The sequence below is a fragment of the Eutrema salsugineum genome, unplaced genomic scaffold (assembly GCF_000478725.1).
Source record: "Eutrema salsugineum unplaced genomic scaffold, Eutsalg1_0 scaffold_3, whole genome shotgun sequence".
NCBI classification, from domain to species: Eukaryota; Viridiplantae; Streptophyta; class Magnoliopsida; order Brassicales; family Brassicaceae; genus Eutrema; species Eutrema salsugineum.
In genome coordinates this window covers 925,705-947,363 of record NW_006256756.1, presented here as the reverse complement: position 1 = coordinate 947,363, position 21,659 = coordinate 925,705, and the positions used below count along the sequence as shown (strand labels likewise).

Genomic DNA, 21,659 nt, shown 5'->3' with positions numbered 1-21,659 from the left:
TTTGGTTTGTATTGAGTTCGTTAAACGGTTCCATCCTTTACTTTAATGATTATTTATTCATATACACAAACCAAATATTATATTGGTGGGATCATGAACGAGAAAATTTTGATGGGTTTGTTGAGTAATCTCACGGATGGTTTGATTTTATTTCAACGTTTAATCCAACGGTCGAGAAACTCTTTTACTGCTAGTATTATTTATCTATTGACTATGCGTGAAACCAAAGTGAAAAAACTGCTCAACCACACCTCTCTCTCTACTGGGATTAGTTAACTGACTTCACAAAGTTAAATTATAATCCAAACTTTTCCCTTATTTCAATAATAATATAAATTACCAAACTTTCAATGTAAAAAGAAAAAACAATCACTACAAGAAACAAACCAGGCGAGGATCAGACACACGAGAAGCTGCTACGTTTAAGGACATTTCTTACAACACATGGAAAAAAGAAGAAAAGCAAAAAGACAAAATACAAAAAAAAACTGGGATTCATAGAAAGCTTACGGTATTAATAATAACGCCAATCTGTTGGAGTCTCTTTGTGTGTCTTAGTTACTTGATGTACTGAGAGAGCCATTTGAAGCCTTCGCCATAACCCATTTTTCTGACGATGCTGCACATGAAAACCTCCAATGGTCTTACATTCGAATCAGCTAGATTCACTTTACCCTTTCCCGTTGTGAAGTTGGAGAGGCCGAGGTGGTAACGGAGCTCGTCCTCTGATGCAGCGTATGGTATGTCTATCTTGTTTCCTAGAATCAGGAATGGAACGGTGGCTAGAGATTCGTCTGAGAGAAGTGCGTCGAGTTCCTTTTTCGATTCTGCAAATCTCTCTTTGTCGTAAGCATCCACTAGGTAGACCACGGCGTCCACCTGCAGAATCAGAGTAAATCATCGAAACTAAATGGTTAATAATATGGTTATCGTAATTTCAAAGATTATAGAAAAAGCTTTATACTCAACTGGACAAATTACACTAGAGTGAAAATGATCTAACATGATGAATCACGCATGAGAAAAAACTAAAAAACCAGGCTTTTCACTAGGTAGAAGTGTGCAATACCAATCTAATGCAGAGGAGCAAAATCTTCAATAGGGATTAATATGGGGCAGTGATTAGGTGAAGTATGAGCAGAAGAAAACAGGTAAACAACGATAAAACCTTGAAGATGGTCCATTATATGGTATTTAGTGGCAGGAAAAGGAAAAAAGCTGGAACACACAAGATTACTCACCTTAGCGTAGTAATCCTTCCAGACCCTGCGAGCAATCTGATGACCACCCAAATCAAAAGCCTTGAACTTGATTTTACCAATGCTAAGTTCTTCAGATGTTGGATGCTGCGTCGGCTGGTGCTGTACCAATCTCTGTTTCACCAGTTTCGATTAGTGAACCAAAACCAAAAACAAAAAATGTTGAACTGCATCAATGTAGAAATCACATTATATCGTCTAGATCATTTGATTGAAAGAGATGAGCTTTTGGTGTGTCATAGTAGAACAATATCACATATACAAGAATTGGTGGAGCATAAACGCAGAAAGAAAAAGCACTAAAACACTAAAACAACACTATAAATGAAGATTCCTAAATCGAATTCATCATCTCCTCCAAATTTAGAAACTTCTCATAACTGAAACAACACTATAGCTTCAATTTTTGTTTTTGCGAAATTGGAGATCGATAAGGTCACGGAAGTTCAATCGAGAACAATCTAAGACGAATCAAATATTATCGAGCACAAGGAGCAATCAAGGGAAGAAAAAGAAAACCCGAAATGGATCGATTAGATGGCGAAAAGTGAAACACGAGCAAATAATTAGACACTGGAGGAATTTAAAAAAGGGAAGGAATCGAGACTCGAGAGCGAACCTCGTCCTTCAACATGTGAAGCAAGGTGGTTTTACCGGCATTATCGAGCCCCAGAAACAAGATCTTAGCCTCTTTCTGCCATAACCCTAGCGAAGCGAGAACGCCATAGAACCAATCTACCAAGAACATGACTGCTCAATCCTCAAACCACACAACTCAAAAATATCCGATCGCGACACAAAGAACACAAAGTGAGAGATAGAGAGGGAGAGAGAGATCGTCAGGATTCTAATTAGCTTCGAAGACGAGTAAGACGAAAGAGGCGAGTTTCGCTCAATTCCTCAAGAAAAGCAGAAACGGAAAACGACAAGCAGTGCGAATTCAGAAATCACAAACGGACCTTGGCTCAATAAGAAAATCATTTAGGAAAAAACGGCAAACAGTGCGGATTCCAAAATCACAAATGAACCCACAACGATGTCTCTGAGTCCACATAACTAAGCCCAATTACAGGGAAGATCCAATGTTCTTAATCTTTTTTTTTTTTTTTTATCTAAATAATGTGAATTCAGGATTCAAGACACCATGGAAAAGTATGCTAGATAATCTCCAAAGAGCTTAATCTGTCACTAAATTGTTTTTAAGTAAAAGGTTCATCATTATTAGAAAATATTTTTGATATTTTAGTGCTCTTTGTAATACACACCGCACATAAAATTATCGAAAACGATTTTACGGATCCTAAAAAGAAATCAACTTATACATATACCTCCTTTACGATGGCTATATGCCTATATTTAATATTTTATTCTACTTCAATTCTTTCTATAATAATATGTATGCATTATGCGAATTTAAATACGAGTAGTGACATGTGACAACATTAACACAATTTATTAAGCTACATATTATATTCGTTGTTCGCATCAAAAGACGAACATTCTTGACACTTTTTGAACTAGATTTATAATGATGTTTCTAATTACTTCTTTTCTTTTGCTAAACTCTAACTAATTTTTTTTTTGTACCGGCAATATTTATATATTTTGGCGGCCCAATTAAATTGAACAAATCACTTATGTGCATAATGATAATTACAAGAATCTACCAGAAAATGATCAGTCGGCGAATTGAATATAGCCAAGAAAAATCCAACGTAGAAAGATAAGATCGCAGAAATGAGACAAGCACAAATGTCAGCGTCTGAGTGTACCGAAATAAAATAAGCAAATAATTATGTAATCAAAAAAATTACATAATAATAATAAAAATGAGTACAATTACTTTAATAAATGGGATAATCGTTTATTGTCCTGATATGCTGATGATATATAAGCAATTGTCGTTTTTAATAGAAAACATTCATATCTACGAAGTTAAATCAAAAATGGAAATTTGACCAAAAAGTAATGATAATAGATCGTACTATTAATGGTATGGTCAATTTTTCATTTGTCTAACTTTGATTTCAGGAATTAAAATTGAAATTCAGGTACAGTATTTATTCAGTAATATGTTAACAGAACATAGCAAATGGGGCAAAAGAAAAATAAGATTATTGATGTAAAATAAAAAACATTATAGTATTTCTAAATGTATAAAGTGGGACTCACAAGTTTAAATTTCTGGTGTACTCCGCAGCTGACCAGGCGACCGTTGATAAAAGCAATCATAGAATTCGTGAGCCTTAAGGCTTCATTTTCAAAATTCGTTTGAGTTCCAGTTACATAATTAAATCGAAAAAATGGAACTATAAGTTACATTCACTAATGTCGCTGGTTTTCTGATAAATAGCGAGTAGTCAGTGTGACTCAGGCTGCCTTAATAAGGAGTATTAGAAGACTATTAGGTTACCTAGAAAAACTTATTGTTAGTTGTTATATCGGCTTTAATTTTCAATTTGTCACATATTCTAAAAATCCGAATACATTCATCATGTCAAACGACTAACATGATGCTTCACAAAGACAAAATCGTCTCAGAGTTTTACTTTCTTAACATATTTTTGGAAGACATCCTGCATACATTACTTTTCCAAGCCGACCTTTGTTTATCCTACTGTTGATTTTGGAGGATACAATTTCTTAATATGCTAGTTGACAAAATCATGAACTTCCTCCCGCCAGAATGTATTAAATCGACAATTCCAATGAGAAATTGATTTTTGTTTGGCATTTATTGTGATGTGTGTGTTTAGTTTGTTGCTCTACCAGCCAATCCTATGGTTTGACATATTTAATCTAAATATATGTGTATATCTGCAATTTTTTTAAAAAAAAAGAAGGGCAAGAAATGACAAGAATTTGTTTTTTTATGAAATGAAAGGTAACCTAATCTAATGTATTAATTCAACTTTAGGGTATCAAAAACCACAATGATTCGAAGGTTTGCCACTATTTTTACATACTTTAAATTGAACAACCAAAACATATTACATTTTCGTAAGTAAGAGTTCCCGAGTTCCCACAACATATGCCGAATGACAAATTCTGAGAGCAAAATACTTTTGACTTGTGTGAGTGATCTCATTAGTTGACAAAATACACGTCCTTTTTACAGAACCGCGTTTTGTTTTATTAACTTACATAATTCATTATTTTCTATTGGCCGTTTCTCAGTTTCTTACAGAACAATATGATTGGACATTACAGTATGTTATGGAAACTACTATTTAAACCCCACAATTATTTCCTCCTTTGTTTTTTGTTTTTTTGCCAAAAAATTTCCTTCTTTGTTCCATGCAATATATATCCATCTTTCATTGTTTGTTTGATGTTATCCATCATAAACAATTAGGATATGTTTTCACGAAGGACATGATTAATTCTTATTTTTATTCAATTTCTATGAACTTTTTTTTTTTTTGAACATCCAATTTCTATGAACTCTAAATAAGAGAATATACAGCCGTCTTTTTAAACAAGTAACGAGTTAAGAAAAAAAAATTAATGTTGTTACATTGATGGTTCTTATAGATTGTTGTCAAAAACTCATTTAGAGTTGTTGCATTGTATTTGTTTATAGACAAGGAAAATGATGATTCTTAATGTGAATAAGGGTAAAACCGGGAAATCACATACTTTTTTCCCCTTAAAAAAAAGGTGTGTATAAAGTTGCAGTCCCTCTGCCATAAAGCTCTTCTTCAGATGATAACAAAAACAGAGCAAAGTTACAAAAAAAAAAAAAACAGAGCCACGAAACGAAGAGCTTTCCAAAAAACTTCAAAAATAGAAAAGAATCTCTATAGAGATGGGAGATGTGGTATTGTTCATAGATGAGACGAATTCGAAATTGAGAATCTCGCGTTGCAGAATCTGCCATGAGGAAGAGGCAGAAAGTTTCTTCGAAGTTCCTTGTGCTTGCTCAGGAACCGTTAAGGTAAAGAACTTCATATCTAATTTTAAGTTCTCATCGTTTCGATTTTTCTTTTCTGCGTTTTTCTAAATTTGAAACTAAACAGAGCTTTTTTTTGTTGTCCGAATCAGTTCGCACACAGAGATTGCATACAACGTTGGTGCAACGAGAAAGGAAACACGACTTGTGAAATCTGTCTTCAGGTTAATATGCTTCTTGATTAACTCGAATTATCAATTTCTACGATCTTTCTTTTTGCAAAAAAAAAAAGATGGGTTCTTGATTTTGTGTTGTGCGCTTTGCTGTTTTTCTTGAATTGATTATTGCATCACTGTTTCTTCCGTGTTGGTTTTTGTCGTCAAATAATTTCATACCGATAATATAGTTTACGGAAAATAAATTTAATTTGACCGTCGGAATCACTTGTGAACTTACGTTTTTTTTCTTTCTAAATTTAGTGAATTTTTAAAAATAAAAAGATAACTGGGTTCATATTTTTATACGAGACCCAATAAAAGGAGCAGGAAGAGTGCGAATGTTTTTGTTTCAAAGTTATGAAAAAAAAAACTATTAACATTAAAATCCTGCAGGTGTATAGACATGGATATACAGCAATTTCAAAACAATTTAAAGTGATTGAAGAAGAAGTCACAATCAGGTAAATTATATTTGATAATAGATAAACAAAAACAATTAACTGATTAAGTTGAAAATAAGAATTGGAAATAATTGACTCGTTGACGTGGTTTCCTGATTCCTTCCTTGCTTACGCGTAGGGAAGATAGCTTGCAAATGAGTACTTTATTATCATATTTAACAAATAATTTTAACAAGAAAATAAACTTCATTTTTTTCTTGTAATGGAACAGAAGTAATGGACGAAGAAGAAGAAGAAGACAATTAGCTGAATCCGATTTTACTCAGTGTAACTCTGTTGCTGATAGAGGAGCTACTTTTTGCAGATCATTAACTTTCACTGTAAGTTCTCTCCTTTTTTTTTGGAAGTATTTATATTATAGTTCTCAACCTTTTTTTTTTTTTGGGTAGGAAGTGAATATAATGTAATATAATAAGAGATGATCAATCAATAGTAATAATAAATTAGTTAAAACAAATGATGAGGAAGGAAAAAATCCTTAGTTTAGGGAGGCTCTGAAATAGATATGGCAACCACTACTTACTGTTTCTTAGCTTTTTTGGCCAAAACTATTTCGTAGCTATGTGGCAAAAGCCTATAAATGTGGTTTTTATAATGTTTTCTTTTCCCCACCATGATTCAATATATTTAAAAATTATATGTACAATGTTACCGTTACAAAGCTTTGTCACTATTCGTTCATAGTCTTTTACCATTTTTAGAGTTTGTTGCAAATTTGGGGATTATAAAAATTTATGTTCAATGGTTGGAATGTTTGTAGCGAAAGAAAAAAAGCACATTAGGTTGGGTAAGTAGTTGGTTGGCCAAGAAAATTTGAGTTTTTATAGCATTTCAATATATATTTGTCTCACCTAAGAAGTAAGACCACAACTCCTACTAAAATATCTTACCCTTTTACCAAATTTGGATTGCTTGGTATCTTATACTTGAGTTTTATGTTATAGTTGTTGAAGCCAAGTGTTGGACCCAATTAGTTAAAGTTATATCATATTACAACCTTAAAATCAATGTTAGTAGATGAAAATATTGTTAAAGACTAATGGATACATTATTTTTTGCAGCTTTCAGTGTTTTTGCTGATGAAACATACATTTGATGTGATTTGTGGAACCGAAGAGTATCCATTCACTGTATTTACGGTAAAATAAATTGATCTTACTTTTCCACACCAATCACTAAATCAGAGAACAAAAAAAAGTTATTGTATTCTTTAATATATCTGAAATAAGAATTGGGTGAATAAATATGAATGCAGGTACTAACATTAAAAGCTATTGGAATTCTATTGCCAATGTTCATTATAATTCGAACAATCGCTGCTATTCAGAAAACTCTCCGTCGTATTCAATATACCGTAAGTTCCCCAACTTTTTTAATTTATTGATTCCAAAAGGCCACTTATATATTCATAAATTAATAAAAAAATACTTGCATATGCATTTATGTTTGACTATATATATTTCCAAATAATTTGCATGTGGGATGTGAATATTATTCACGCATGCGAGTGGGGATAAATAGGTTGTATTGTAGGTACCACGTTTGAAAAAGATTTTGTGATCATGGGAAAAATCATAAAAACGAAATTTGACCTTGAATCATATCATCACGAAGTCCAAAACGTTATATCATTTAATGCCAAGTGTGAAATTTCAACTCTCTCTCTCTATATGTTGACTTTTTAGTAATGTTTGACTTTTGAGAATAGGAATCTGAAGAAGATACGTTGAGCTCTGACGACGAGGTAGACGACTATGAGTTGGAAGAAGAAGAGCAACAACATCATTTGGCTTAATATTAACGATTTTTTTTTTTTCTTTCTAATTCTTTTTTTTTTCTTTATTAACGAAAAGCATCCATTCGATGCTCATTGTCACTCATCACACACTCAAAGAAATAAAAGACGTAAATTTTCTTTTAAATTCGCGTTTGATTATCATCTAATTGACACCTATTTATAATTTTTTTAACCAGGATATATTATTAACACTGCTTGCTTGGTTACCTAGATTAATTAAAACTAAATAGGAGTATGTTTGTCACTATAGTATTAACCAATCTTTGTATTTTGTTAGATAATTGGTTGTGCTAACAAAATTAACTACATTGACACTAGACCAATGTTTACAAATATCCATAATATACACGTCCTTGCATAGAGCAGCTAAATTAATCGGAGAAATGTGTTGGCCATGCAGTGTAGCTCAGACAGTGAGTCCTTTGAAGTTGAGTAATCAGAATCTAATGCAACACTACCGAAGATCTTCTTTATCATTTCTGCGATGTTACGGTCGGTTTTTGTACGGTTTTTACCATATAAGGCCTCGAATTCTTGGGATTTAATCACGGCTCTCTCAAGTACATAATCCGGAAGACCTATGGAGATTGAAAAAAATGATAAGAGTGAAGAATATCAGGTTTTGTTTAAGTGAAAAGAGAAGGAAAAGATTGAAGGCGATGGAGTAGCGAATCTAATGTTCTTACCAGCTAAGCGAGCAACGTTAACTCCATAGCTTTTAGGACATGCACCAGGCGTCAATCTATAGAGAAATGTAACTTCTTCCACTCCACCAATTCCTTCTCCAACTTGACATGCCATATGGCAAAGCGAGACCTATCCCAAAATATCAACAACCATCAGTTTTTCGAATAAGTTTCACAAAAAACAATCAGATGTTTGATAGTCTCAAGTCTCTCTAACGCAGTATCACGTGCTATTGATCATAATCTGAACCAGACACTATCACAGTACCTTTGGATTGGTTTGATAATCCATAGAGAGACGATGATAGTGAGTAGAGAACATTCCTCTACACTGCACCTTATTTATGAAGTGCTCAAGTACGGATTCCCTGTCAGAAATTAAAGATAATTTTAGATAATCAGAACAACAACTATAAGTCCCAATAACAGAATACACAGTAATGGCTCAACATACGCAATGGCTTGTCCATCTGATGTGGCTGTTCCTCGTCCAAGCTCATCTAGCACCACCAGTGAATTTCGGGTTGCTGATGACTGCATATTATGATATTATAACCTTCTATCAATCTTTGTTGTCATTTCACATAGTTTAACAAAGCATGTGAACAAAACTCAAAAAGATAATAGCTATGGTTAGTATCACACGAAACTTAGAAAGCTTCATGTAATCAAGTTGATAAACATTACTTACCAACATTACAGCAGTTTCTGAAAGTTCTGTTAAAAACGTGCTTTGTCCTGCCATAATATGATCTTTTGCACCCATCCGGACAAAGATTCTGTCAACAGGCGAAAGCTCAAAGGTCTCTGCTGGGACATCTGCTCCAATCTATGAAAAGAATAATCATAGCTTGAGTCTCTTTCATCGACGACATATCAGTCAAGGTCCATCGCCTTCAAAATTCAAAATATGATAGCGTTACCTGAGCCAATATTACAGCCAAGCAAACTTGGCGAAGAAGTGTTGATTTTCCACCCATATTAGGGCCTGTGAGGAGAATGAAACTGGCCTGCTTCGAACCACCAGTCTTTACATTATTTGGTACAAAAGAGCCTCTGCCTAATGAATCACCCCTCAGAACTGGATGCCCTAGACCAGTGGCGGACAAGTGCGGAACATCATCAGATGTTGATCCTGATATTACCGGACGGCATCTTACTCCTTCGTAAGAATCACTTGCAAAAGCTAGGCTGATCAACACGTCCAGCTCTGCAATAGAATGAATTTATGTCAACAACGCATCCACAGAAAGATCTAAGCGCACACTTTGTTCGCATGCCTAAGTCTATTAAACAATCTCCTACCAAAGTTATCTCTTCCTAAAATATGACTGAAATATACGTCAGCAGCAGCAGGATTTAATTCACACAACAAATTGCAGGGAGCTCTAAGATTCGTTTTTCATCTGCATGTTTACTTCTAACTCAGTTTATAAAGTAACTCGATTCTAACTGCCTCGACACCCGGCTGACAGTACTGTAATTAACAGGTATTGACTTAGAAAAAAAAATCATTTTCTTGAGGAGGAAGCTGACAATTTTTTTAAAAGAAAAGAGAACTCAAAGTTGGCATCTAAGCAAAAATTAGAAAACATAAACTTTATCATACCAGCTGTTACAGAAACCAATTGTCTCCATTCTTCTTGATGCTTGCAGAAACGTCCAATTAACCTTTGCGAGATGGTCTTTAGGGCTGACTCTTTGTCAGATTTTGCTTGTGATAGCTCTTTTAATAATTTCTTGATGGTTGGAGTCCAGTATCGAAAGACACCCTGAAAAGATGGGTGTGTAAAACAGAAAGGAAATCAGCAATTTCGAGAAGAATATATATCTTCCTATCCGTGAGGTTAAGACCATATGGAAACAATCAGAGATGCGAGACAGAAGGACTCAACTAAAACCATCAGACCGACTTGTTAAGATGAGAATGGCATTCTCTTTAAAATGCGACACTTGGTCGATTGTTTACCTTTTTGGATGAGCATAATTCATAATCTTGAGGAACACTCCCACTTAAACTTTCAGGAACTTCCAAGAGGTATTCGTCTTTGCCAACTGTCACATAATTTATCTGGACAAGATCCCCAAAGCTCTGATCATTACACTCAGTTGATTAGGCATTTAAGAGACAAAAACATGTATGGAAGTAATTCTTACTGATGCATCTCCGAGTAATTTTCGTTGCTCCTTCAGATGTTTTGTCAAATTGGATTCCAGTTCTTTAACCGTTTTACAGGTAAAATCATACTCTTCATCAGCCCCTTGATGAGGTACTACACGTCCAGAATTGTGAGCTTCTACCCAGTCAAAAGCATCCTTGAAATACTTAATGGAGGATGAGGTGTTTGGAAGACTTTGACCTGACATAAAAAGCATGTAAGATGCTGTAGATCTACCAATCTAAGAATGTAACATGGAGAGTATTGATGATACCAGGTGTAAGCAAGTGAAGCAGCCGCCTAGATTTATCATGCTTCAAAATAACACGAAGGGAAGAGCATGCTTCCACCATTGTTTCACAACCACGTAGAGTTGATATGAACTCTTGTAGCTGCTTCTTTGCCACATCTTCATATAGAACCACTTTATCTCCATTTCTTCCACTAGCTTCACTGTAACATGTAAATCAACGATTGTTTTAATAAAAATGTTTAGTAGATCTCTGGTATGAACATGCGATGCAAGATATAACATTTCCTCAATCCAGCAAATCCCTTACGTGCTAGAATAGATACGTGCAATCAACCGCTCCATGTCTGGAAGTCTCGACAATGCCTTCCGGAATTCGAGCGAGTACGGCAGATTTTCCCCCTGAAGGTACACAATTCAAAGAGTTGTCAGACAGATAGCAAATATGGGAGTTTTCACATTGCATGTAGAGTAAGCTTCATAATACTAAGGAAATAATTTCCAGAAATAGATGGTTAGTTGAAAGCATAGAAAAACATCATCTGTGTCATTGAGATACAGTGACATAACAAGATCTTGAACACCCATAATGGGAAAATAGAGTAGTTCTGAAGAGATCTGTTAAATGGTGCAAAACTGAAAATGAAAAAAAAAAATGGAAATCAAGATGACCGGTTATCGTCTATTTGAAAAACAAAGAAATGTAACCCATTGCTTGTAACCTATACAGCACATGTCGGCAGTATATAAAGCCAAGCAATTCTTTCAAAGACTCACCCGCAGAATCGCTACAGCATCTTGACGTTCCTTAATCAGTTCCGGATTATATAGGGGTCTTGCCAGCCATGTTTTCAGTAACCGTTTCCCAGACGCAGTGACACATTGATTTAATTGTGCATACAGCGTTCTTCAAAAAAAAAAAAACAACACTCACTTTAGATTTAGAACACATATCAATTACGTTTGATAATTTAGTAAGATAGAGAAACCTTACCCCGAAAAGCCTCCATTTCTGCTGTTTTCAAATATCTCAAGGTTTTCGAGGGCAGCAGCATCAAGAACCATGTGCTGTTTCTCAGTAAAGTTGTTGAAATCGCAGCACGGCAGGGATTCAAACTTGGCAAATCTAAGAAGACTCTCATCTAAGAAAGCTTCTCTCAGGTAGTAAATGGCACCACCAAGAGCAGAGAGTGCCAGGCTACCATTCTTATCTCCAGTTGCTAATTCAGACAACATTTTTGGTAGGAAGCTTGAACCACTTTCATTGCAAAAGGATCCATCCCCTAGAATTTTTCCCTCACCAGCATGCGCAGAGGACGGTTGACAACTGATTCGCTTGTAGAAAATTTCAACTTCATGTATGGTCTTCTCTGCATCCCAAAATTCAGAAAGTGGAACCAGATTATTTATCAAGGGATTTCTGGTGTGTCTAACTATTGTTCTCTCCGTTGCAGAACTAAGCACATTAGCTGGTTTAATGATTTCCACCGGCCTTATCTCAGAAAGCATGCAAGATAATGCACTGCAATCTTGATCATCCTTGAACTGTTAGGAGTTGAAAACAATGCCGTCAGATAGAATAGATGTCAAAAGCCAAAAATATCCACAGAGACGGTTCCTAAGAGGAATTATACAAGAAATGTTACATATGCTAAACATGCATCGCTTTTCTTTCGATCAATTCAATGAACCCACCTGCCCCAGAATGATCTTCTTTGTCGCAACATCAACCAAACAGACACCAAAATTGTGCTCTGCTCTCTGGTCAGTTAAACTCTCTCCTCCTTCAGTCAACGCCATCAGATAAGATGCATCCGGATTAGTTAATAGCATCTCCCCATCTGTCAGCGTGCCTCTTGTAACAACTGCACATATTTCACGCTTCACAACCTACAAGAACAAGAACAGGAGTAATGTCACTAGGAGTCCTTCCTATCATTACTTTCTAACCAAAGCACCAGCAATCATAATTGAGTTTTAGATTCATTAGCAATCAAATTAATTGACTAGAAAGTTATGATGCCTAGTATAACTAAATTCATAGTGGGACCTACTTTATCCTTGGAGCCTTTCTCTTTTCGGCGTCGCTCCAGCTGATCAGGTGTTTCTGTTTGCTCCACGACTAAAACTCGATAGCCCTGTTCCATTCAATTCAATCAGCTACCCAACAGCATAACTTTTGCCCATGAATGTGATTTTCCCACACATAACAAGAAATAAATCATACTTAGACTGGAATTACAACGTTTCTGAAAACAAACCTTTTTAACTAATTTCTCGATGTTTACAGAGAAATTCTTCTCGGGAAATCCACAATGTGGTTGTTCTCCCTAGACAACGAAGAGCTACATTAGGTGCTTTTAAAGAAAAAAAAAATAAGATAAAGAGAGTACAAGAGAAATGCATAGTGTATTTTACAATGAAAGGGACATTTTAAAACGATGTGATGTCAATCCTTTGGTTTTTTAGGACATTTTAAAGAGATGTATCGAAAAGCATCAACAAATTATGAGTCGTAAGAAATCAGTTACCCTCATGTACTGTAAATCAAGTTCCTTGGCTCCTACATGCGCATCCATCTCAAAAAGCTCATAGAATTTACCCATCTGCTTGTCATCAAAAGAAAGCCATTAAATCCTCAAATCTCCTACCAAGAAATAAGTTATGATTATCTACCTTGAAGAAAACAACTTTGTCCATATGTTTTGATTTAAACTCCCACCATTGTCTCTGAAAAAAGGGCAACAGAATCAAATAAAAGGAATTTGAGTCGCTTCATCAAATACACCGAAGCAGATTTCCATGTGGCCTTACCTGGCCTCCTGTTAATTTCTTCACAAAGTCAGGAGGAAGGTAGAGTGTCCTCGGATCATAATTCTCATCGGTAGGGCGTCTCCTTTTTGCATCTCTTCGGTCTCTGCTCACCAGAATTATGTACAAGAACAAACACATTACAACTCAGCTAAGATAGGGATCATGCGACCTACTAATACATCATGAAGTTAAAAGAAAATTAGAGATGTTCCTGCAAGTAGAGACAATTATTGTTTAAGACACTAATTAACCTCAAAGTTCGTAGGTATATATTCCAGATTTTTATACTCCTAGCCACCATAGCAAATAGCCTCTAAGATGGGAAAAAATAGTGAAAGACTTACACTCCCAGGAAGCGAAATTTCTCGGATTCACGGGCACCAAATCTAGCCAGAGCATCCCCATCCAATATGTTATCATCCAAACCATTGACCACCTTATCAGCTGCAGTAAAACAAGAGAAACTTTAGCAGCCAACAAAGAACAGCATCTTAAGCCAAAGTCAGTGCAAGAGACATTTTGCATGATTCTCATCTGTTAACAAGATGCAACCTTGAAGTGTCACGAACCAACCAAAAAATGCAAAAATAAGCACTTTACAGCAAGATACCTTGTTCAATCTTGTTCGCAGGCTCCACAACGGAAGCCTTAAAGCCTTTCAAGGTAGTGTCCTTATCAATCCTACTTTTCTTCTCACTACCTGATTTCGCTACTTCACTAGTCTTCCGCTTTTTAGAGTCAGTTTTGGAAACTCTTTTTACCTTAGGTGTTTCTTCATCTTCTTCTTCCACCAGCTCTTCTTCATCCATCATCTCATTCTCATCATCCAACTCCACATCGTCTTCCTCGCTCTCAAATACCTCCTTCCCCGCGTTCTTTCCCCAGTCTTCATCGCTAGAATCATCACCGTCACTTTTGCTTTCTTTCTCTTCATCCACATTACCCATCTCCACATCCACATCATCATCATCATCCGTCACAACTCTTCGGAAAGCCGAAGCGTCTCGTCTCAATCGCTTAAACCTCAGTCCTGATTTTTCCTCAGCCCTCCACTCGATCTTCTCCTTCCCCAAATCCAAAGATTCCTCTTCCCCATCGTCATACTCGACCACATGCTTCCCCTCGCCCTTGTTGTAAGATGTCACAATCCCATCATACCATTTCTTATCCAACGGCCAATAAACCCTAACTTGTTTTCCCACCACCTCGTCCCCGTACGTATTTCCTGCCGATTTCGGGGGCGAAGGTGTCTGTCCGATGACGAGGAGGGGCTTCTTAAGCTTCGACTGTACAGGAGAAGGAGTCGCCGGACCGGGGCTGGGACTCCGAGCAGGAGGTTCTGAGATAGGGCTAGGGTTGGATTTGGGGATTTTCTTACCGGGAAGCGGTGGAGATGGTGACGGAGACGGAGAACTAGGGTTAGGGTTAGATTTGGGGGTTTTCTTATTGGAGAGTGGAGATGGAGATGGAGAAGGAGAAGAAGATGAGGCAGATTTGCCGAAGAAAGCTGTGATCTGACGCTGCGGATTCACCAACGGAGACCTTCCACTGATATGTCGGCGAGACGGCGCCATTAGTAGGAGGAGGAAGCGAAGAGATAAAGTTGGGAGAGGGAAAGAGGGAGATGGAGAGAAGGAAAGTGAAAGATCGGGAGCTTAATGGAGTGAAGAGAGAGAGAGAGCGCGCGGGAATTTCACCGGGAAAGACGCCGGCGAAACTTGGGAAATGGCGGGAAACAACGCCTAGTAATAAGATAAAAATGTTTCTGCGAGTGTCATCATCGAATGAAGAAGCATGCCGTTAGCTTAGTGAAGAGCTGTAAAAGGCCTAAAACTGTCCAATAAGGCCCATCAGTTCGGGTGTTGGGGGATAAGTTCCTTGATGGTTCTTCTTCTGTTGGGCAAAGGGCACGTCCCCAAAATAGTAGCAGGGTCTGATTTATATCATCTCTAACACATACTCTTTTTCATATTAGATGTTCAAGATTTTTTGTCACAGATTTTAAAATCATTTTCTTTTTCCAAACTAAAGATTCTATCTTAACTATGTAAAGGCAATTCAACTAAGATACTTTGTATAATACTATAAGTCTATAATACAATTAAAAAAATTACATTTAAAAATTGTAAACAAAGTGTAATTTGAAACAATTTATTCCCATAAAACATTGTTAAATTGTGAAACTACACACCTAATTGCGGATACATGTGCGAGAACCCAAACCATGCACTACAAGAAAACATCTTGTATTCCTACCAGAATTTTGACGAAATATTTGATAGGAAATTTTCATGACCAATTTTCTATGCAATTTTGACAAAAAATAAAAGTGATGAGAAATTGGTAGGAAATTTTCTACCAAATATTTTGTCAAAATTTCATAGGATATTTCCTACCAATAACCTATCACGCGGTCAAAAATTGAAAGAAAAGTGGTAGGGCCAATGGCTAGTAAATATTTCGTAGGAAATTTCTTACCAATTTTTGACGAAAAATTATGTGTAAGAATATCGTAGGAATTTGGTAAGAAAATTTTACATTAGCATGAGGAAGCTGCTCTATAAATAAGACATTCATCTTCCTTTTAATTAATTTTTTTCTATATATAATATCTCTATATATAGTATCTCTATATATAGTATCTCTATATATATAGTAATAATTGAATTAATAATTAATTCATCTTTTAGTTTAAATTTAATTTAATTTTTAATTTTAAAAATATAATTTTTTTTTACAAAATCTGGCAAATGATAGAAAAATGGTAGGAATATTTGAAATTGGAAAGAATGAAACTGAAGGAAGATAGAAGTAATTTGGTAGGTACTTTCCTACGAATATCCTACCGCGAAAATTTTCCTACCAAAATTTTTGTAGGAAATTTCCTACGATTTTTCTACCTTTTAAAATTTTCGACGGCATAGAACCTACAAAAATATTTGGTAGAAAATTGGAAAAGCCGGTTTCCTAATTTTCTGATGAAATATGTGGTAAGAATATGTGATGTTTTCTCGTAGTGATGAACTAAACAACGTTGTACTTGTCTCAAAAAAAAAAAACCAGCTTAAACCAATGTAAATTAGATTCAACATGATTAGCCTTATTTCTAAACAACTTTTTCAAAAGTAATAATTCCGTGAAAGTAGAAAATAAATGCAATAGTAACAACAAACTATAAAATTTCCACGAATTATACAAAAGTAAATTTTGGTTTTGAGTCATTGAACAGGTAAAAATGATGACTGCTACAAAATCCACTTCTACAGTCTTTAAGTTAAGAAATCTAATAAGATAACAGAGAAAGCACACATAACATAAGAAAACACACTTTTTTTTTGAGAATGGTGTTACTGAATTTCTTAAAAAGCAAAAGGATTTTAGATAAAACGGATGTCAAAGGTGTTAGGATCAATCTGCCAAACATTCAGAGCTGCATATTCCTCCAAACACTCCTTAAGCTGAGCCTCACTGTATCCCTGTTTACATCCAAATCACTCAGGTCTCAGTGATCGTTCATATATCAGAAAAAGAAAAAGAAAGAAGAAGTAAACAAACCTTTCTAGAGATCCAGTTAAGTGCATTTGCGTAGGTCACATGTGTCTTGTTCGATCTTGCAGCTTCGTCTCTTATGATGGAGTATGTGTCTGATATTGCATCCAGTCCTGCTTTTTGTCGATCATCCGCATACAATGATATTTTCGACATCTGCATTAGTCTAAGCGCTTCATCCACATCACTTTGTGCCACTGATTCTGAGAATCTCAACCTTGCTAGTGCCTATAGAACAAAAGCAAAATCATTTACTTCCACAAAGTGTGCCCCCAACTCAATCCAACCCAGGTTTCCTACTTCAAAGTCTTTTTGGTTTTTGGATTCTACTTACAGCGGATATGCGTAGAATGCTGAGCAGAGTTCTCACGGTTGTGTAAGAATGAGGAGTATTTGATTTCGCTTCTTCTTGCCTGATGCTGGAATAAGCTGTTGCTATATATTCCTCTAACTCTGCTGGAACGTGTGGTGATAATCTCCTCGCAGCTGAAATGTATGCACTAGAGAAACCAGACAGAGATGCTCATGTTAAAGTCTATGACTCTGCTGAACAAGAAGAATTTTATAGAAGCGATTTAACCTACCGGAGAATATTAGGTTCCAGCGGCTCAAAGCCAAGCGCAGGAGATTCTCTTGTCTGGTGCACATGAAGTACATGCTTAGCCAATTCAAGGTCACTGTCCATATCAGCTCGATCTAAGATCAACCACAGAAGATCGAATCTTGAAAGAAGGGCTGGTGGAAGATTGATATTTTCAGCGGGGGTTCTTCGCAAATCGTATCTTCCCCTTCATAAACACAAAAATACATTAACTTATAGCAACGGTCCCAAACCTTTCATAAGATTTTATTTTTTATTCATACTAGAAAGGTCAGTTACCAGGCTGGATTGGCTGCAGCAAGAACAGCTGTTCGAGCGTTCAAAGACGTGGTAATCCCAGCTTTCGCAATGCTTACAGTTTGCTGCTCCATGACCTCATGAATTGCAGTACGATCGGATTCATCCATCTTATCAAACTCATCAATTGCACAGATTCCCATGTCAGCCAGGACCTGAAATAGAAATTGTACCAAATGCTAGAAATCACATAGCTCTTAGCAAGACATCATACTTTCTATAATATCCTAAGCAAAGAATCATTGTATCTCACCAGTGCTCCTCCTTCTAAAACCATCTCATTTGTCACTTGATCTCTCATAACAGCGGCTGTTAGACCAACTCCACTGCTACCTTTTCCTGTTGTGTAGACTCCCCTTGGAGCAACATTTATAATGTGCTTCAGAAGCTGACTTTTGGCAACTCCAGGATCACCCATCAGACATATATGCACATCTCCTCTGATCTGCAAGATAATTCATACATGGCTGATTTTAGTATTCTACGCAAATTATATATGTTCCAATCAATTGCAATGTGCTTTCGAATGGCTGCACACCTGTACCCAAAATATAAATCATAAAGCTCCATAACTCAATGAACAACGACGACAGACACGTCAAGTGAATGGAAAGAGGCAAGGCGATAAAGTTAGAGATGAACTAAAGCAAACAACTACTTTGTATAGTTTTCATTATAAAAAGGTAGGAACATCATGGGAACATTGCAAGATAAAACTAGAGGACAGGAAACTTAACCTTCATCCCATCCTTTAACTGCCTGTGAGGAGCACCCACAAGAAGGAGAAGCAAAGCTTTTTTAATATCTTCATGTCCATAAATCTCAGGGGCCAGAGATCGTGATAGCTTATTGTAAATGTCACCATCCTCGGCCAAACGTGCAATCTGTTCTTCCTCATCTTTCTGAAACTCATATCTGTAGATTTTAATAGAAAAAGGTCAAGATGTTTTAGCAAATGCCAAAAACATGGAAACGTTACTAAATCAGATATTTCTTCAGAGTTCAGGTGTAGCATTGGCTTACTCTTCGTATTTCTTCTTGAAATGAGTCACAGCTGTTGCTTCCAGATATGTGTCTGCTACTAGGCCAGCTCGAAGTGCCTTGAACCCAGTGTAAGGAATGGGAAGAAAAATCCCTGAGAATTCAACAACGTCACCAGGTGCTACCTACAAGGGTTTCAAGGAATCTGGTAAGAAATTAACAATCCTACTACGGTAAGTGACACAAACTAACAATAAACTTTGATCGAGTTCCGGTACAGCAAAAGAAAAAATTCCTCTTGAATGCAGAGCAAGTAAAAAAATTATATAAAGTTATTTGCTTCGCATCTAATGAAAATATCTAGACTCCCGGCAGGGTTCACTGTTCTGTTAGGAGCTGTTTTAAATCCATTAAGCTAGAGTATTCCATATCAGTGTATTTAAGCCGAATAATACTATTCCTAAGCAACCTAGCTATTGATTCTTTAAGGTAAACAACTACACTATAATAAAAGGTCAAGAAAAACAACCTTTCTTGTCAACTCTCCTCTTAGATGAACAGTCATTGACCTCGGAATATGCCCTTTAGGTACATGCTCAGCCAACTCTTGCATCTTGGCCTGCAATGTAAGAACTCTTTTACTCATTAATTTGATATCAGTGCAAACATTCACATAAATGACACTCTCCAAACAGAACAGAACCTCCTGGAACTTTAGAAACTTTGATGCTCTGAGCTGAAGAATAGGATTTCCGGATTTGTTGTTAAGGCGACAGCGGCTGGAGGGGCACTTAAACAAAGGCATGAAAACTCTTGATGTGACTTCCTGATTTGGCATGTAACAGGAAGATAATCAGAATCAGTATTAGAGAAATAATAATTATAAAAACTACGATCTGGCAGGCATAGTTGAGTACCTGGTAAATTTCATGACCACAATCTTCGCATGTGTACACAGCAACCGCCATCAGTGGCTTGACATCGGAACAGCGAGTCACAATACCAGCTATCCTGACAAGTTGCCCAATGTGTGAAGCCTTAACCTCCCTAATGGTAGATGGCCGTCCCTTTGAAGGAGCTTTAAAATAAACCTCGCTGAATCAAAAATGAATTCATTAGCAAACTTTTGATAGAAATATTCAACCGAAAACTTGAGTCATCAACAAAACGATCCAGTCAAGTAAGGGTAATAACAGTCCCTCAACTAAGCTATCAGTAACAATCCACACAAAAAATGAAGATTCTCACACACATTAGACTACACAGATTCATAAGAACTTACTAAAATCTTTTAATCTCCGAAGGAATTTGCTGACGCGAATCAGGAACATCTGCATTATCAGTTACATCCTCGGCTCTCTGTGTCATCAGTATATCATGATCATCATCTGGAAATGCCTCCGTTGGCTCAGGTAGCAACTCGTCAATTGCGGCGGAGAAAATGGAAACATATCGGCGGGTGTTTTCAGTCAACCGTCTGAAAAACTCCTCATCATCATTCTTGTGCTGCAACAGCAAAGAGACGAGTAAGTTCACTAAGCTTTACAATATCCATAAAGGAGCAACATGAGATTAACAACAAAAAAAACTCACATTGAATAGGTCCTCCAGATCGATCTGAATAGCCCGAATCTTACGATTCGCAACTTCTTGCTACAGAAATCAGACAAAAGGAGGAAGATATAAGAATTATTGTCGTAGCCCAGATATAAAATTCACAATACGCAGGTTCCCAGAATATTTTCGCGAAAGCCATACATAAAATATGAAGACGAAACCAAAACGAAAAATCTACAAAATAGAGAGATGATTCGACCTAGAGGGCATAAATGAATCCACCAATTTCAATTAGATTGTTGATTAATCGAGTTAGCCCTAACTTAGGGAGATCCGCTAAAACCCTAGAATTAGAAAAATCTGGTAAACAAAATCAGGAGACACTCACGAGAATCTCCAGGTACTTAGATCCGCCATTAACATCGGAGAAATTCGCGAGAAATTCCTTGGCAAGCGCTGCAAAAAAAGAATCAAAACCACATGAGAACAAAAGAGGAAGAGTTTATCGAGGAGGGGCACACAAAAGGAAGAAGCGGAGAGATTTTACCTTTGTCGGCTTCGTAATCATGCTCTTTCATGGTTGAAACTTAGGCTAAGGCTAGAGAGAAGAGAGAGAGAGTCGGAGAGAAAGAGTGAGAGACAAAGGAATGACGATTGACTGCTGCAAAATTTAGGCGGCAAAGCGATGTAAATTAAGACGAGATTTAGGCGGGAAAAATACAGAGAGTGACGACGAGAAAGGGCGGGGTATGAATGGACGGTCCAGATCTAATGATATGGTGATATGTGCAGATGTCGAAGATAATTTTTTTTTTAAAAAAAAAAATGAAAAAGTGTGGCTGCTGGGATTCGAGCCCAGGTCTCCACGGCCACAACGTGGAATTCTAACCACTAAACTACAGCCACTTTGTTGTTGATTTACCCAATGTTTTATTTATATCAAGCTACGTTTGTTTTTTGTTTTTGTTTTTTGTCAACATATCTAGCTATGTTTAAAATTCCGTTACCAATAATGGTTTGTATTTATTATATTTTTTGTTTTTTTTTGATATTTTCCTATAGCAAATGTGGACAAGCTTTGTCACCTTCATTTTTAGTTAAAAGGCTTTGTCATCTTCATCTTCCTCCATTATTATG

The 21,659-nt window shown here is 36.4% G+C and overlaps 4 protein-coding genes and 1 non-coding gene across 5 annotated transcripts; 1 reads left to right on the top strand and 4 right to left on the bottom strand.

Annotated features, from left to right (window-relative positions):
• Positions 1–295: 295 nt before the first annotated feature.
• Positions 296–2,155, bottom strand: LOC18015181 (GTP-binding protein SAR1A). Its single transcript, XM_006396344.2, has 3 exons — positions 1,879–2,155; positions 1,242–1,373; positions 296–879 (listed from the first exon to the last, which is right to left on the bottom strand). Exons 1-3 carry the CDS (start codon positions 2,005–2,007, stop codon positions 559–561), a joined length of 582 nt encoding a protein of 193 aa, XP_006396407.1. The 5' UTR covers positions 2,008–2,155; the 3' UTR covers positions 296–558.
• Positions 2,156–4,985: 2,830 nt separating this feature from the next.
• On the top strand, positions 4,986–7,735 carry LOC18015180 (E3 ubiquitin-protein ligase MARCH8). Its single transcript, XM_006396343.2, has 7 exons — positions 4,986–5,196; positions 5,304–5,375; positions 5,763–5,830; positions 6,042–6,150; positions 6,892–6,969; positions 7,086–7,184; positions 7,539–7,735. The coding sequence occupies exons 1-7, from the start codon at positions 5,068–5,070 to the stop codon at positions 7,623–7,625; spliced, it is 642 nt and encodes a 213-aa protein (XP_006396406.2). The 5' UTR covers positions 4,986–5,067; the 3' UTR covers positions 7,626–7,735.
• A 141-nt stretch (positions 7,736–7,876) lies between these two features.
• Positions 7,877–15,223, bottom strand: LOC18015263 (DNA mismatch repair protein MSH6). Its single transcript, XM_006396342.2, has 21 exons — positions 14,148–15,223; positions 13,882–13,981; positions 13,538–13,640; positions 13,400–13,453; positions 13,255–13,329; positions 12,985–13,053; positions 12,778–12,861; positions 12,419–12,613; positions 11,718–12,268; positions 11,501–11,630; positions 11,034–11,125; positions 10,748–10,926; positions 10,472–10,674; positions 10,284–10,385; positions 9,924–10,086; positions 9,238–9,524; positions 9,006–9,143; positions 8,769–8,848; positions 8,583–8,682; positions 8,315–8,444; positions 7,877–8,206 (listed from the first exon to the last, which is right to left on the bottom strand). The coding sequence occupies exons 1-21, from the start codon at positions 15,109–15,111 to the stop codon at positions 7,995–7,997; spliced, it is 4,011 nt and encodes a 1,336-aa protein (XP_006396405.1). The 5' UTR covers positions 15,112–15,223; the 3' UTR covers positions 7,877–7,994.
• Positions 15,224–16,727: 1,504 nt separating this feature from the next.
• Positions 16,728–21,176, bottom strand: LOC18015262 (DNA replication licensing factor MCM7). The gene is made up of 15 exons (XM_006396341.2): positions 21,070–21,176; positions 20,911–20,978; positions 20,559–20,618; positions 20,248–20,471; positions 19,883–20,060; positions 19,669–19,791; positions 19,495–19,584; positions 19,008–19,150; positions 18,722–18,899; positions 18,238–18,429; positions 17,967–18,139; positions 17,671–17,874; positions 17,421–17,586; positions 17,093–17,314; positions 16,728–17,013 (listed from the first exon to the last, which is right to left on the bottom strand). Exons 1-15 carry the CDS (start codon positions 21,098–21,100, stop codon positions 16,915–16,917), a joined length of 2,151 nt encoding a protein of 716 aa, XP_006396404.1. The 5' UTR covers positions 21,101–21,176; the 3' UTR covers positions 16,728–16,914.
• A 180-nt stretch (positions 21,177–21,356) lies between these two features.
• Positions 21,357–21,428, bottom strand: TRNAH-GUG. Its single transcript has one exon. It is a non-coding gene; the product is annotated as a tRNA-His (tRNA).
• Between the last annotated feature and the right edge of the window lie 231 nt (positions 21,429–21,659).